At 52.1% G+C, this 16,059-nt stretch overlaps 6 protein-coding genes across 6 annotated transcripts; 4 read left to right on the top strand and 2 right to left on the bottom strand.

The window, feature by feature from the left end:
• Positions 1 to 400: 400 nt before the first annotated feature.
• On the top strand, positions 401 to 1,178 carry MYCFIDRAFT_85002 (uncharacterized protein; the record flags this gene model as incomplete). Its single annotated transcript, XM_007922398.1, has 4 exons — positions 401 to 432; positions 489 to 567; positions 622 to 821; positions 890 to 1,178. The coding sequence occupies 4 exons, from the start codon at positions 401 to 403 to the stop codon at positions 1,176 to 1,178; spliced, it is 600 nt and encodes a 199-aa protein (XP_007920589.1).
• A 2,136-nt stretch (positions 1,179 to 3,314) lies between these two features.
• Positions 3,315 to 6,523, top strand: MYCFIDRAFT_89221 (uncharacterized protein). Its single transcript, XM_007923356.1, has 3 exons — positions 3,315 to 3,995; positions 4,123 to 4,954; positions 5,005 to 6,523. The coding sequence occupies exons 1-3, from the start codon at positions 3,825 to 3,827 to the stop codon at positions 6,075 to 6,077; spliced, it is 2,076 nt and encodes a 691-aa protein (XP_007921547.1). The 5' UTR covers positions 3,315 to 3,824; the 3' UTR covers positions 6,078 to 6,523.
• A 222-nt stretch (positions 6,524 to 6,745) lies between these two features.
• MYCFIDRAFT_89220 (uncharacterized protein) lies at positions 6,746 to 7,632 on the top strand. The gene is made up of 2 exons (XM_007923355.1): positions 6,746 to 7,200; positions 7,264 to 7,632. The coding sequence occupies exons 1-2, from the start codon at positions 6,756 to 6,758 to the stop codon at positions 7,404 to 7,406; spliced, it is 588 nt and encodes a 195-aa protein (XP_007921546.1). The 5' UTR covers positions 6,746 to 6,755; the 3' UTR covers positions 7,407 to 7,632.
• Positions 7,633 to 8,338: 706 nt separating this feature from the next.
• Positions 8,339 to 11,119, top strand: MYCFIDRAFT_192695 (uncharacterized protein; the record flags this gene model as incomplete). Its single annotated transcript, XM_007923354.1, has 3 exons — positions 8,339 to 8,602; positions 8,752 to 10,275; positions 10,649 to 11,119. The coding sequence occupies 3 exons, from the start codon at positions 8,339 to 8,341 to the stop codon at positions 11,117 to 11,119; spliced, it is 2,259 nt and encodes a 752-aa protein (XP_007921545.1).
• A 525-nt stretch (positions 11,120 to 11,644) lies between these two features.
• MYCFIDRAFT_170157 (uncharacterized protein) lies at positions 11,645 to 14,167 on the bottom strand (the record flags this gene model as incomplete). Its single annotated transcript, XM_007923353.1, is given in 15 exon segments — positions 11,645 to 11,940; positions 11,970 to 12,006; positions 12,031 to 12,119; positions 12,152 to 12,332; positions 12,364 to 12,389; positions 12,421 to 12,828; positions 12,855 to 12,897; positions 12,948 to 13,006; positions 13,057 to 13,244; positions 13,268 to 13,321; positions 13,358 to 13,457; positions 13,491 to 13,509; positions 13,545 to 13,915; positions 13,935 to 13,985; positions 14,014 to 14,167. The coding sequence occupies 15 exon segments, from the start codon at positions 14,165 to 14,167 to the stop codon at positions 11,645 to 11,647; spliced, it is 2,076 nt and encodes a 691-aa protein (XP_007921544.1).
• A 677-nt stretch (positions 14,168 to 14,844) lies between these two features.
• Positions 14,845 to 16,029, bottom strand: MYCFIDRAFT_46226 (uncharacterized protein; the record flags this gene model as incomplete). Its single annotated transcript, XM_007921800.1, has 1 exon — positions 14,845 to 16,029. The coding sequence occupies one exon, from the start codon at positions 16,027 to 16,029 to the stop codon at positions 14,845 to 14,847; it is 1,185 nt and encodes a 394-aa protein (XP_007919991.1).
• Between the last annotated feature and the right edge of the window lie 30 nt (positions 16,030 to 16,059).

Below are 16,059 nucleotides of genomic sequence, written 5' to 3'. Positions count from 1 at the left end.
GCCTTGCCAGCAGCTGCATTACGAAGCTCAAGCTTGGTGGATTCTGGGCCGAGCCTGAAACATCAGCGATCACCGCATTGAACCCCAAGTACGACAACACCAACAATTCTTCTCTCGTCGCATTAAATTTACCGCCTCACCTTCCTGCCTTCACATACACACTCGTCTGTGAACGAGAGCGAATCGCCAGACCCTGCATAGTCCCCGAGGCGGAGCGATAGCCGACCCTCGTATAAGAAAGGAACCAGCTTGCGTGGTGACTGGAAAGGCCGGCGCTTAGGACAAGAGGGGACATAGAGAGCGCTCGGGTGGGAAATTCATACTGCGACGGTCCGGTAGTCGATACTGAAGTAGAGCACACCTGCTACAGCTTCCGAAGGCCGCCAGGCATAATCTCACCATGGCGCAACAGGACTCACAGGTGATGCGGAGGTGAGGAGAGACATATGCACCAGCTCTCACAGTACTTCCATATTGACGCACGTCAGAAAACTCGTCATAATAGGCGACGGTGCGTGTGGAAAGACTTCATTGCTTTCCGTCTTCACATTGGGTTACTTCCCAACAGTAAGGCGTGCCACAGCCTCAACACACGATTCGAAGCTGACATTCACTTCACAGCGATATGTACCCACGGTGTTCGAAAACTATGTCACCGATTGCAGAGTGGACGGCAAATCCGTACAACTAGCACTTTGGGATACAGCCGGACAGGAAGATTACGAGCGATTACGACCTCTCGCTTATAGCCAAGCGCATGTCATCTTGATCGCTTTCTCCGTCAGCAGTCCGGACTCTCTACACAACATCACGACGAAATGGTAAGAAAGCGCTCTCCGAAAGCTTCATCCGCCGGGAGTCAGCACGCTAACATTTTGCTTGTCGCCAGGCACCCCGAAGTCCTCGAACGCTGCCCCAACGTCCCAATCATCCTCGTGGGCCTGAAAAAAGATCTCCGAGACGACCCCGTGGCTCAAGAAGAAATGCGCAAACGGTCCGAGAAATTCTTGACATTCGATGAAGGCGAAGAAGTCCGAAAACGCATCGGCGCGAAGAAATATCTGGAATGCTCTTCTTTGACGGGCGAAGGCGTCGATGATGTCTTCGAGGCTGCGACACGACAGTCACTTCTGAGTGGTGATCGGAAAGAGAGTAGTGGGTGCTGTGTCATCTTATAGTGGAAGATGCTGAAGCAGTGCTTCGGGTGCACATCCCTCGTGAAAGGAATTTGGGGTCAAAAGAGATGGAGGAGGTGCGCTTTTGAGTACCGATTGAGGTGTGGGAGGTGGAAGGTGAGAAAGCATTCGGGATTGTTTTAAGTTTGTGTGTGAGAGGAGGTGCATATATGGAGTTGTATCTGCAATCATTGTTTTGATGGTATGGTGGGTGGGTAGACGGCGGACGGTGGGGTGGGGTGGGGTGGGATATGGCGTTTCATGAAAAAAAGTTCTTGTGTGTGTGAAGTGCAGCTGCAGGTGCAGCGTGACGGTCGTTTTTATGATGAGGTTACATTATTTCGCAGGTTTTTTCTCACTCATTGCTTCTTTGAATATATTTTTGAGATCAAGGCTTGGTAACTGTCGTGACATTCCCATGTCCTCATTTGAGCGATTGTGAGATGGAGCTGTGAAGAGCATTGACGAATACGAATAAGAGACGAAAATTTGACAATATCCTGGAAGATGGACTTAATCAAGGTGGGGATTTGTGGTGGGCGTCTTGCTGTGCTGCGTATGATATGCGACACTTTTCTTTTCAGACGGTCTGCTCGGGTTGGAGCTTGTGCTGTTGTGTTGTATCATGATTACTTCGAGTCGGCAACCAATGTGGCAGTATTTAGAGACGAGCTCGATGGGTGAACTTTGGAGAAGAACATTGCAACGAATTCTCATCAGCTGAGAAGAAGTATCGGGGTACTTCACTAGGCCACCAGTCTCCTGTTGCGTCACGTAAAGAGTGAGTGGTCCTGTGCTGTCCGGAGCACTATCCGATCCGACGCAGATTCATCAAGCTGCTGCTGTCTTTACGTAGTCAGTCATTAAGTACAGGGAAGCTAATTACCTACCTTCGATTCCGCACGTGCAAGTTTCTTATTGCATGTATCAAAGTATGCTGACTTTACTTGCATATTGCAGTGTCTGGGTAGGCTGGACCTGAGTTGGAGTTCTGAACATGTCGAGTAAGTTGTTTGACCACCACCCATACTTTCGGCGATCAAGGCTGAGTTTGTAGCAAGCTTTTATATCAACTGTAGGGGGCGTGATAAGCCATGCTCATGGCCAAGGACCAAGGCGGTGATGCGGCGCCCGAGTAGCGAATCATTGTCATACTCAGAGGCAAGGCTGGGCAGACCAGATAGGCTCGTTGTTTGGCCAAGTTATGTTCGCGATAACGTTGCGAGTCGCGACTCGTGCAGGAGTACATTCTTGCCTGGCACGATCAGCGTATTACCTGGGAAGCGTTGTACATTCAGCTGAGGTGACAATGTCGCAAATGTTCGGAGGTCAACAAGGGCAATTCGAGGTGTGCGCACGTGTCGGGAGAGGAAATGCACCAGGGAGCGGCGGCAGGAGGAAAGGTGTGACGCACGACGACTAGTCCTTCGAAGTTCGAAGTCGGCTCGGCTGCGTGCATTGTGATGTGCGGCAACGGTATGACTGCATGGATGAGTTGGCATCTCCTTTCACGCACGCACGCTGCGGCAGCTCCTCCTGTGACTATCATGCCGGCCGGGCATCGCATGCGAGTTCCCACACGGTAGAAGCGCATGTTGGAGCGACTCGCATGCCCCCTGAACTTCGCCTCCAACGCCTGCCTTATAAGAGACTTTCGTATTGGACCACTTTCCAGGGATCAGGCTCTGGAGATGAGTGGGCATGGCATGGCATGCTTTTGCGTACCACCGTCCACGCGGAGCCGAGCGAGTCGACGTCGCGCAAAGGTCAGCGAGGTGCGAAGATTTCGCATGCAAACTGGCGATGTAGTACGCCCATCGAACAATCGCTCAGGAGAAGCGTCATTCGCAGGGCAGAGAAGGAGCGCGGGCGGCGCTAGCATGCATGGCATGGTACATGTGGTTAGTGCCTGCGCGCATGAAGATTTTGCAGTGCAAAAAATATCACAGAGATCGCATTCGAAGGTCGCGTGCTGGTGCTGGCGGTGTGCCTAGTCCTCGTTGGAACCGAAGTTGCCTTTCCACTAGCGCCAAACTATCGTCCATCTTCCGGGCCTGTAGCACTTTTCTCACGCGCTGCGCTTCTCGCTCTCTCCTCTTCCTCTTCCTCTTCCTTCCCTCTCAAACCAACAATCCATACCAGCAACGAAGCGACACTACCCTTCACAGGCCACATACAGCATTCACTTTATCACTTCGTCGTCCACAATGCCACAGGCTGTCGTCGAGCTCTAAGTCCACCGCTGGAGGGACGGCCACGCGCTGCCTCTCCAGAACGGTCACTGCTCTTCGAGATTTCAGTCCATACGACGACATACACCAGACTGCTCGCATTGCTTGCCAGCAGCCTCACAGCCTGTCCATCCCGCTCACCACGAGTGCGGCCATTTGCGAACAAGGCAGTGGCATCGAAACTGCCACCTACGACGGAGTTTAGCTTGCATCCTGACCAGACGTCAAGCTCAAAGTACCATTACAACATCGAAGTTCGTTGCCCGCAGGCGACTTACGCGATATATCTGAACCGAGTGTGCCATCCTTCGCTCTGCTTGTGCTAGCACCCTTCAACCTTCCACGCCTCATTGCAGCCCCTTGGTTCGACTTCAACACACCGTTTTCCCTCCTCCACTCTTCGAACGCTACACTTCCAATGTCGAACTATACCAAGAACAGATCGCCGCAAGGCAATATGCATGACCCGCGCAAGATGCGGAGTCCTAAGATGAACCCACAATGCAGCAAGGCTGCGAAGAGCAGAATGCAAACAGCTTCAAACAGCACACGCACAGGCGATGTGGTGTCTGATGAAAGCGAAATTGATGTGAGTATATGTAATCGCGGAGGCACGACCCTGTGGCGCCCCCCAAAACGTGCTTCGCCCGTGATGCCCGGCTTTTCTGTTTCGGCCTTGACATTCTTGGGATGTCCGTGCTGATACTTCACTTCAGAACCACCGAGGAGATGGAAACACCCCCGAGAACGACGATGACTCGGATGACGAGCCGAATGCTTTTGCCCTGTCGGGCGCACCTGGTCCTGGAAGAAATGGACAGCGTCTGGCAGGGCTCGATCGCAAACACGCTCAACTTATCGATGAGGAAGACGCGATTGCTGGCGCCGTGGACGACGATGACTATGGCGGTGTGGAGGATGTTAGCGACAGCGAAGACGACGATTCAGAGAAAGTAGTGCTCAGGGCAGCGGAGCAGGAGCTCATCGCCGAGTTCGAGAGCCAGCGACCAGAAACGGCAAACTCCATGTCCAATGGCATGACGGGCTTGACCTTGACCGAGGATGAAGATGCAGCTTTGGCCCGCCGATTGAGCCTTCAAAGCGATGATGGCAACGACATCTTCGAGGAGCTGGACTTCTCGCAAGATCCGTTCGGCGGACTTTCAGCGAGCAACAGCGTCTACCAGCAAATTCTGGCTGACGCCGAGGAAGACCTTGCATCGTGGCGCAGTCCAGCGGGCAAGCTCGCACGAGAAAACAGCATGCAATCGAACGGCAATGAGAAGAAGGTTCGATTCGCGGAGACGGTCTCATCACGCTCCTCAAGTCTCAGCAGTGAGGACGAAGACCCACGCGACACCTTTCCGGACTTGTTCGATGAAGCTGAAGACCCAATGCTGAGATCGCAGTTCTTGATGGACACCGAGATGGCTATCGACGACGACAACGCATCGGAGTTTGAATATGATCTCGACCAGTACGAGAAGGGCACTTATCACATTTCTCAGGAGAGCGACGACTCAGATAGCGATATCAGCAGCAGCGACTGTAAGTGGTTCGACTTACAGTGTTTATTTTCATGCTAACAATTGGAAAAGCCGAAGACGACGGCGATACGACTGACGAAGAGGATCCTGCCGACCAGCTTGTGCGTCTTCGTGAGATCAAAGCAAAGCAGGCCGCAAAGAGAGGGCCGCTTCCTCCTACCAACACCCCTGTCAGCACGCCCACCACTCCAGTTGGAAGCAGAAAATCGAGTATTGCACGTCCTGGCAAGTTGAAAGTCAGAAGCAAGCCCATGAGCGGCACTTTCGAGCACGACCCAACGCAGGCCCATGTGAAAGCAGATGTCAATGGCAGTGGTGTGAGACTCGTTGGCCCCACCAAACCGTCAAAGGAAGAGGCCGCCTTTTTCGATCGTGCCCGTCAAGCCCATGGTCGGAATGGCAGCCCAGGTGGCGCATTCGAATGGACGGTTGCGACGCCCCGTGCTCAAAGCGCTCCACAACGCCCGTTCACTGCCAAGTCCACTCTTGGAACAATGTTCGATGGCAATTTGGACTTCCTCCGGCATAACGACAACTCTGGAATTGCTACGGAGTTTCTACTACAGGCAACGAGGAACAGCAGCGTACGTTCGTCGTTCGCCTCTTCTGACACCATGCGAGGAAGCTCCCAAGACATTGACGGTAGTGACGTCGACATGGGCGATTTCGTGCACGGTATGGAAGAGTCGGAGTCGGAGGCAGACAACGAGTCACCTCCAGATGCGGTACTCTCGCCCACCTCGGACGGCTTCCCGGACTTCGCCCACGATACCTCGCCCATGCACCAGTCGGCGGGAGCTGTGGAACATCTTTCTGCCGTAAATGTATCATCCTTCCGCAATAATCAACAGCGCGCGCGACAGATCAGCTCGCTCGCTGCTCATCCCGCTCAGCGCGCCCAGACCTCGGAAGCAAATGCCCTTCAAAAAGGCAGGCGTGCTGCTGCCAACACCCCAATGACACCTGTTCGCAAGAATCGCGGCAGTCAAGACCTCACCCGGACCGGTGCCGGCGTGGCCAAGTCTTCGGCCAGCCCGCTGGTTCAAAAACACCGACGCAGTCGCGGCAACTCGCTGTCTCAGACGCTTTCGCTGGACCGCTTTGCCGACGCTCGCAAGCACTGATTCACCACATCATACCCCATCGATAAGACGACATTGCTTGACCGTCAATGTCGCGCCCAAAAGTATTGCTTCGCATCTTGGAGGGTTACACAAAACGGATTTCAAAGGCAGCAACATCGAAGGTAAACCACTCTTTTACGGCTTCCCTCGTGTCCTTCCTTCACTTAATGTGTTTTGGGAACATGGTATCTTAGCGAGGAGTTTGGTGGCGTTCCTTCTTCTGACCTATCCAGAAATCTCAACCTGGCTTTGTCTGGGGATGGAGATGGGAGGCCGTCGTTGTTCATCGCGTGCGGAGATACCCCTTGGAGTTTTCTTTCTTTGACAGCAGGCCTATACACGAACAGATACTAGCGGGAAGCATCGGTATTAACTTGGCGCAGGAGTTATGCGGGTGGAAGTGTAATACTAGTGCTCTTGTAGACGAATTGTGACGGTCCCTCACGAAGTTCGATTCGCATTTCTTTTCTGCAAGGTACGTGGATGCATACGATCATCGATGAGCTTTCGGTGGATGCTTCGTAGCATGAAGCTTCCTTCTCGAACGAACTTTCTGAACCCAATGCCTTGATCCTTGCACCTCCTTTTCACATCTCCACTTTGTATGTCAACAACCGACGTGTTGAGCATTCCGCAGTTTGTGCTGCTTACTTTCTGAAACACATCTCCTCAATCACCATGCTCTCCCCAGACGTAGAGAACAGCAACAACACACCCGACGCGTCTCAACGTCCCCAAAGCCCACGCGGCACGAAATTCGCTTTCGGAGGCCTCCCATACAAACCTTCCATGACAATCGACTCCACAATCCTCACCACCAAACCCCACTCTACCTCATCCTCCTCCTCCTCCTCCTCACCTTCTTCCTCCGAAGAGGTCATCTATACCCCCAGCATCTACACCCCACAAACCCCTCACCTCCTTCCTCCCGAAATCTCTCCTCTAGGTTGGGACGAAGACCATCACGAAGACCATCCAGCACCAGAACCTTTGAGGATTCGGAAGAAGAGAAGGGTTGGGAAGGGTTCTTTTGATGAGATGATGGTGCCGAAACCTTCTGATGATGAGTTGGAACGGCCGTGGGGTGGGAGGAGGAGGTTTATGTTGAGTCATGGGTTGAAATGTAAGTGAGAGAGAGAGAGATGGGGGGAATAAAGGGATGTGCTGACTGACGTGTAATCAATAGATGATGATGAAAAGGATTGTGATTTGCGAAAACAGATTTTGGAACAGATTCGGGAGTTGGAGTGGCAGAATCGGATTAATGCTGCACGAGAGGAGTTTTTTCGGGATTTGGAGAAGGTTAGGAGGTTTGGGAGTTTGGGTTGAATAATGAATTAGCAAGAAGGTGGGGAGGGGGGGGGGGGTGAGGTGAGGGGGGGAGGTGTGTGTTGTGGTTCTGATTGTATGTATGTATCTAATTTGTATGATTATGGTGATGGCATGGACTCATAGGTGTGGTATGTGTGTAACGTCATGGGCATTTGAGGGAACAGAATGTAGGCAGGCACGGCTGATCAAAATCGAGTTCAATGCAGGCGCGGACATGCTCTTCAAAAGACTTTGCCTGTTCGGCTTCAATGCCTTTTCATATCTTCTTCTTGTGATCTCTTCTCTTGCAGTTACACCTCTATACAAATCTATCGATAGCAATATATGTTGTTCGCTTATGTGGACGCTCCGGCATCTCTTATCTATCTCAACAGCGGCTTGTAGTGGTTAGCGTGGCTTCTGACTCCATCCTCCACATACCTTTGCAGCCTACGTTGGGCCTGACAACGCCTCCGTAGAACGATTGCAGAAAGAGTCGAATGGAAGACACGGCCTTCACATGCCATGCCGTTCTGGATGCGGTCTAGGCAATACATACATCAAGGATCGGCTCGAGGCGCTTGTGGCTGCAGCGAGGCCGCTTAAATGTCTTCTGCATTGGGAATAATGGCTGCGGAGCTGAGAGAAGCTGCCGACCTCAAGAATGGACACATCTCACTCGTGCCATTGGACGCTGCGTGATCGCACGACGTCTCGCGTTGCCGAGCTGAAACTACTGTACCTCCTTTTGATGGAGTGTGGCCTGATATAAGTATCAATGCAGCCTCGTTGAGCCGGAGACCTATTTATTCCTCTTACCGCTAGGTCGTTACGGATGGGAAAAGCTGCTGGTCTTGTGAAGTTGATTCAAACACACAGTGCGCTACCATGGAGCCGAGCTAAATGCACTGATTACATCCAACGCGACAATTCAGCTCGACTGCGGCGAGATGGACCAAACAGAGCAACGAGCACAGCAATTCCGCAAGCTGTGGGCTACTGCTCTGGCGCAGTACAATAGGGAAACTCGCCTGAATATCGAGGATCCTGCCATACCTCATCCTCGAAATGTTGACGAGCTGATAAGTTCCTTGAAATTGCAGCATGCTGAATTTGGAGAAGACACGAGGAGCAATGCCTTTACGAATATCATTAAAGGCGCTATCGGGCCGTTCAACTTCCTGTCGAATTCTGTCGGCAGTACTGTGGCTCCAGTAAGAACAAGAAGGAGCTCTCGCTGTAACTCAGTGCTCATGCTCAGCAGATGTTCCCCGGCGGATCTCAAGTGCTAGCAGCAGTCGGTATCCTTGTGAATGTGAGTGAAACAGGGCAGTCGATCTCATACTCCACCTAAGTCTTGAAGGCTGGAAGGGGTGTAACACAATCATTTGATGCTGTTTCTGGACTCTTCGAGGAGCTGGGACAGTGCACGAAGCGACTCAATGAAGTCAGCCATGAGGAAATCCCAGACGCATTACTGCCAGTCTACCAACTGATGCTCATTGGTCTTATGAACGTACTGGCCTTGGCTACGAAAGTCACTTTCCGCCAGATGAAAGATGTCAAAGAAGGAGATCATCAGATGGTAATCAATCTCAAGAAAAAATTCCGGTCTGCTTTCCAGAATGTGGATGAATACATCAAGCAGCTGCTTTATGGCGGAAACGGCGAAGTCCAAGGGGCGATTGGTGAGATCAAAAAGCTGGTCGAGCGTGAGTCCCTCGTGATGCAAGCTGTGATCACGCGAAAGACTACGAGGATTGAGGCTGTCGTCAAGGAAACCGACACTAAGATCGAACTTTTGATTCAACAGCAACGAAGCTTCTCGATCGAAATAGGTCAAGTGGTGATCGACTTGAAGAGTAGCACCGCTGAGATGAGCAAAAAGGTCGACAAGATCTCGGACAAGATCGATGCAGGCCTGGCCGAGACCCGCCGAAACAACGCCGTCTCAAAAGCAAACCAAGAAGAGATGATGGCCGGCATAAAACAGATACTCCAGCTCAGCAGTTCCAAAGATGGCAGCACATCTAATGAACCTGTAGCAAAGGCGGTAATGAACAGGTCCAACAACAAGCACGATACACTGACTTCCTTGAGGGTCCGCCTTGACATCAAAAAGACAGAGAAGGCCAATGCTGCGGCCTTGGACATGACAAGTGGTCCACCGGAGCTTCATGACACGAGCAACTGGATCTTACAAGAACCTGCAGTTCGAGACTGGCTTGATGGTCGCACTCGACTAGCAATCGTAAGCGGTGAGCCCGGATTTGGTAAGACATTCTTGGCGGGTCGAGCTGTTCGAGAGCTGCTGTCGAAGCACAAGCCAGGCTCTCAGTCTAATGATAGGGTCGTGGCATATTTCTTTGGTCGCAAGGCGCATCCAGAGCTTGGCTCCGTCAACGCCATTCTTCGCACATTGGCCTTCCAGCTGGCAGCAAGTGACAAAGTGTACGCCAAATATCTCTCAGAATTATTCGAGAACAAAACGATAGGGAAGGGCCAATCTGGCCTCTTCATGTGCGAAACTAGCACGGTCAGCCCGGACGATGGGGAGGAGGATGTGGTGCAGCAAGAGCTGAGTGAGGCGGAAGACTCAACGCCCGCCAGCCAAGTTAAAGACCAGTCAACTGAGCCTTTCGAAGCTGCTGAAAATGGCCGGGAACAAGCTCCCAAGCTAACAGGATTACCCACGAGTGCAACCCCGACCGATTCAGTAGAGACAGCCACTGCCCAAAAGGCGACACTTCAGGCAGTTGTCGACTCGATTGCCGGTAAACACAAGCTGGACTTTTCATATGAGCAATACCTTGTGGAGAACATTGCCGGGCTTTGGAAGCTTCTGTTCTGCGAATACTACAAAAGCTCCAAGACTTCTGCCTGCATGGTCATTGATGGCCTAGATGACTGTATATCGCCACTAACGGATGTCGAGGTTTTGGCCTTGTGGGCAGCAATCAATCGGGGCTATAGCGATTATTCTGATTGTTACGCGAAGATGCTTGCATCGATCGGTGGATTGGTCTCGCGGAACGATACCTTGCAGACGATCTTGCGGACGCACAAGAATGGATTCGCGCAGCCATCGAGAGACCAATCGAGGTCCTCCTTCACAACATCGCGCAAGGCTGTGCTCGCATGTGGCTCACCAAGATGTCAAGCTTGGAGGACATCTTTAGCTTCCTTAACAGGTACATTCACATGGCAAGTGCTACTGGTCTTTCGAGGATTTCGTGCTCGAAATTGCTGACCAACAATAGTTGCGTGACGACGGCTTCGATGAGGACAAGAGCTTCGCATTCGAGAACGCCGATGCATCTGCAATTCTTGCCGCCGCGGAGTGGGCTGGTCGTGATAAAAACGCCGTATGGCATGGCCGTGTGGCATCAGCACTCCGCGACGCCGGGGACTACGATGAATCACACATATACTATCGACAAGCTATCCAAATGGATGAAGGCACTTGGCACTTCCATTCAGGCCTGGCGTATAAGTTCCTGGAGCAAGGTGACTATTCGAACGCCGCGAACAGCATGAAAGTTGCGGTAGCATTCGTCGGCATATACGCCTACTGCCTAGAAGCCGAGCCTCTCCTTCGCCAGGTCGCATTTTCATCTTCGCAGCTGACCACAATCAACAACTTGACCGCAGATGCTAGAACCAGCTCAGACGGTCTACGATGGACGAAATTCCGGACAGAGACGACGAACAGGAAAGGAATAAAGACGTAGAAGACGGGAACAACAGCGAAAATACAGTTTTGGGCGCTTCACAGGACACCCAGGTTGGCAATGAAGAGCAGGACTTGCAGCCTTGGCTTGATGCACTGAGGAAGGAGTGGGACTTGTGATGGAGGTCGGAGTGAATAATTGTCGAACAGAATTGGTGACTATATGCAGGGAATGTCGTGACAATGTAAGACCAACAAACAACACACACATTGTTTGTCTCACACGCACAAAAACGTTGCACATGCACACGCACACAAAACTTAACCAGATCCCCAATCCACAAACCTGCACCACCAACCACCCCAGAACAATCACCGAACACCTCCACCAATCCCCCTCAAGCTCACGCCGCAATGCCATCATCAATAAGTTCTCTTCTCGCAAGCCTCCGCCAAAAACTCCAAAACCACCGCGACCACAAAGCCGCCAAGCTCCGCGAACGCGATCGAGAACGTCAGTCTGATGGCTTGTTGAGGATTGCTTTGAAGAAACATAATTCGATGAATTCTTTTACGATTGCCGATCCTACGACGCATTATCGTAGGAGACAGGATCATGAGGAGTGGGTTCGGAGGGCGAAGGAGGGTGGGGGGAGGAGGTTGGGGGGGAGGAGGTGGAGTTGAAAAAGAGGAGAGGAGAGGAGGAGAGTGGAAGTGGGGATTGGGTTGTTTTTGGATGTGGGATGATGCGTATATTGAGGATGGGTTCGCTTTGGTGAGTATGGCTGATTCTTAGCGCCGACGCTCGCTCAAAGTGCAAGCCTCTTCGGGCTTTCTCCTTTTCTACGCTCTTCGCGGTCTCGCTGACTGCTATTCTAGTGGCTCATTCGAGCTGATCTCAATCTATAGACCAATGCTTGGTGCAGACGGTGTAGATGAAAGCCTCCTCTTTCACGCATTTCAAGCAAAGACCGTTCGTCGTGGTCTTCGCGCGTCGCTCCTGCAGGGCAACTGAAAGAGAGTTGGTCCATTGCATTGATCATCACTGGTCAGGCAAGAAGCTTACGAAGAACCGGCAACGGAAGTCGTTGACCGCTGAGCTCCTTCAAAAGAGCTGAGGATGTAGGATGCATGGCTTGCATGAACTTTTTGGTGATTTCTTCAAACACAGCCGGTTGATCGAGTAGGTAAGAGGCCGCGATGATGTTACCCTGGCTACTCACATTGTCCTCGCCGGCGAAATTGGTGAGCCAGGTCAAGAGCATGCCATTGCTCTGCAATCGCAATCTCTTTACAACATCGTACTTGGTTCAAGTTAGGAGACCTGACGACTCATTTTCAACGCTCGATCTAGCTCCTTACATACCTTGTCGGCTACGACTGCGAAGTCCAGTAGCTTCCTGCTATAGTTTTTTCCTCCGCAGGGGATAAGAATGCCAACGTCTTGTAGATGAAGTAGTTCAAGGAGGCGTGTCATTGCAGTTGGATCATCGTTTGGGAGCGCGATCTCGGCGGTCTGGGTGGCGCTGCGAGCCGCTTGTTCTTCACCTGTAGCAGTCAGCCGCGAAATAATCGTACGCGACCAGAATGACTTACGAAAGTGAGGTCCGAGGAGCGCTTGGAACACCGGCGACACTCTTGACAGGATGGCAGAAGACAGCTTCAGCTTCTTCTTGCTGGTGCTGGTGCCGACGACGAAGACGACATCGCCCTCGTCATCGATCACCTGTACGTCGTTTGCCATCTTGAATGGTGGTGGGTGACCGGTGACTGTTGTAAATCGTGTGGCAGGCAACAAATGAGACGCGTGGCCAATTTGAGAGTAGTGCTGTGCCAAGACTTCACATGAAGCAGGCACGCATGCAGCTAGCCGAGCAAAAGTAGCGCACCTGCAGGTTCTGCAGCTTCTCTGGAAGATCGTGATGCTGGACTGAGTCGTATGGTCTATCTCAGTTGTTCTAGGAAGCTATTGTCTCATCGATCTCTAAACATGAACACGCCTTTTCGAAGGCCGCACAGACTCTGTGATGCTTCGAGCCGGGGTGAGCGTAACGTCATTACGAAGCAAGGAAATTTTTGTTGGACGCGAGAAAGCTGCATTGCTATCGACTGCGGCTAGTGGCCGTGGCTTTCTCCAGATTCCAGTACTCAGATATGACCGCGTGCCGAGGCCACAGGCGTTTGTGCTCGTATTTTCATCCTCATGCACCGTTCTTGAATCCTCTCCTTCCTCAGTAACCCCAACTCAGAATTCTCAAACAGTCTGCAGGAAATGCTTCGTGCTGCTCAAGCTTGCTACTGCTTAATAGATGAAGCTGTGCTTGTTGCATTCGTTGAAAAGATCGGCATCGGCCCGGACGCATGTGAGACACAGGCCCTTCTTCCAGGCCGCTTTGGAGCTTCGCCGCTCTTCCAAGGCGACTAGGGATCACTGATTAGTACTAGCTTTGGCTTTTTTTGTCCTCAAGACATGACTTACGAAGCACTTTGGTTGGGATGATCTGTCCGCTCTGCTCTACAAGAAGTCGCGACGGGCGGGAAATCTTGGCATCGACCCACAGTAGAGTGAGTTGACCGAAGGCCTTTGGCTGCCCAAGAAGGTACGCAGCGGCCATGAGCTGGCCTAGAGATCGTACGTCGCCGAAAGTGGTGAAGTCGACTTTCACGCGCTCGACCCACGACATGAGCAGAGCCTGAGATTGAAGACGCAGCGCGCCAACCACATCGTATTTGTCCACGGCGACCGCAAAGTCCAGAAGCAAAGGAGCTTCATTACGAGCAGCGTTATCTTTAGTCTCTGGCATATCGCAGCAATGAAGCAAGCAGCAGAGTGAGGTCATAGCAACTTGGTCATCGTCTGGCAATTTGATTTCCACCGGCTGGGTGGAGCTGCGCTGTGCCTGTCCTTCGCCTGGGTAGAATTAGCGCTGGCTCCCGCCATGATGTCTTTCCAACTTGACCTACTGAAGTGGGGGCCGAAAAGAGCCTTGAAAACTCGCGAAACCCTCGAGAGCGTGCTGGACGACACCTTCAGCTGAACGGGATCCTTAGAGCCGACGACCAGGATAGCATCGCCGCTGTCGTCCATGACTTCGATGTCATCCGCCATGGTATCTTGTAGCTTGTTTGAGCACCTTCAAGTTGGTGGATGTGTTACTGGAAGTGTCAATGTTGATGTTCGATTGTGGGTCGACGAAGAAGCGAGAAGTCGCCAAATAGGCGCAGCGCGCGTGCACGGACTATATCACAGACCCTGATCTCAAGTGGGCGTGCGAAGTGAGATGTGAGGCAGACAGAATTCTTCAAAAGCTTGCAAACGGCGCCAAGCCAAGCCATCACATGCAGCAGACTGACCCGCGAGCGCATCAGCCCAAAGCCGGCCGACGCGAACTCTTTAGCTTCTTGAGACGGTAATGGATTTTTTGAAATGCGACCACATCTGAACACGTCTGATCATACATTGAGCACAGCATAAGTGCACCCGGGCGCAAGTGCTCAGAGGTGCAACGGTGCCTCATGATGGTCCGTCTCAGCTCCCTTTGTAGTAGGTCGCTTGCGAACTTGTGGAATTTTCACGTCTTGATCCTCCAGTGGGAACGAGTGCAAGGGCGGAAAGTCCAGAATCACATGACTAGATTGAACATTACCAGACCAGACCCAGGAGGCGCGGCAGAACTCGATTTTGCGTAGTCGTAGGGCCATTTGCACGTCTTAAAGTGTCCATGGCCGGACCTGAAAGATGAGATTATCGATTCGTCTATCTTGACATCAGGCCTTTTGTCGCAATCACGTATCTCCAAACATGAATATGCCTTTTCCACTCCGGTATCCTTCAAGCGTACCTTGTACAGCGTCCACCAATTCCTCCTGCGCCGTGCTTCGATCCCACTTGACTGCATCGAACGGCACATCCTGGAACTTGCCCTGCCTTGTCAAGTCCAAAATCTCTTTCACGCAAGCCTCCTTTGCCTCCGGATTGCCCTCACTCCACCTACTGACCCAGAACCCGTGAAAGCTGACATCCTTGAAAATGAGCAAACCCATGGGCAACTCGACCGGCTGCTTGCTCATGGCACCATACGTAACCATCTTACTCCCAGGCGCAAGATGTTTCGCCATGTCATTCACCAGCTTCCCACCCACACAATTCAATCCCAAGCGTATCTTCTCTCTCCCACCATTCGTAAACTCCTTCACTAGATCCCTAAACCCCTTCCCTCTCACCTCCTCATCCGTAACCACAACATCCGCACCCAAACCCTTCAAATCCCTCATAAGCTCCTCATGTCCACTCTCCCTCTTCCTCACAACATTCAAACTCTTATACCCCCACAACCTCCCCAACTGAATCGCAGCTCTCCCCACCCCGGAATTCGCACCGTTCTGCAAAAACCAATCTCCCTCCTTCAAATCCACAAAATCCTTGAGCATTCGATACGCAGTGCAAGGATTGACACTGACAGTGCCAACCTGCTCAGGTTTCAAACCCTCTTTATCTTTAATCACAAGTAAATTCTCCGCCGTAGTCTGCGCATGTGTCCTCCAAGTCCCGAACCCCTGTTTCTTCAGAATGACCCAGTCTCCCTTCTCAATCCCCTTGACTTGCCCTCCCACGCTGAGGACTTCTGCGACGCCTTCATTGCCTCCTACGGCGATGGGCTCGGGAGTCCCTAAGGCAGTGGTCCATGTGGGTTTTGTTGGGTAGACACCTTGGATTTGGTTGATATCTGCAGGGTTGATGGGAGAGGCGAGGAATTTTAGGGTTAAGAGGTCGCGGCTTGGGGGTGAGATGCTGTGGCCGTGGAGCTTGAGGACGTCTTTTGGTTCGCCGAATTTCGAGAGCGTTAGGCATTTGGCTTGTTCGTAGCCGTAGGCTGAGATGTAGCGTTTCTGTATCGGGGAGAATGGGGTCTGGCGTGAGGTGTGTAGGGTTGCCCTGGCTGTCGTTGCCAGTGCTCTTGAAGGTGCCATTGTTCCTGATGGCAGTATGTAGCAAAGGAT

The sequence above is a fragment of the Pseudocercospora fijiensis genome (assembly GCF_000340215.1).
Source record: "Pseudocercospora fijiensis CIRAD86 unplaced genomic scaffold MYCFIscaffold_1, whole genome shotgun sequence".
In the NCBI taxonomy this organism is placed as follows: domain Eukaryota; kingdom Fungi; phylum Ascomycota; class Dothideomycetes; order Mycosphaerellales; family Mycosphaerellaceae; genus Pseudocercospora; species Pseudocercospora fijiensis.
Note: the sequence above shows the minus strand (reverse complement) of the source record. Positions and strands in the feature narration are given on the sequence as shown.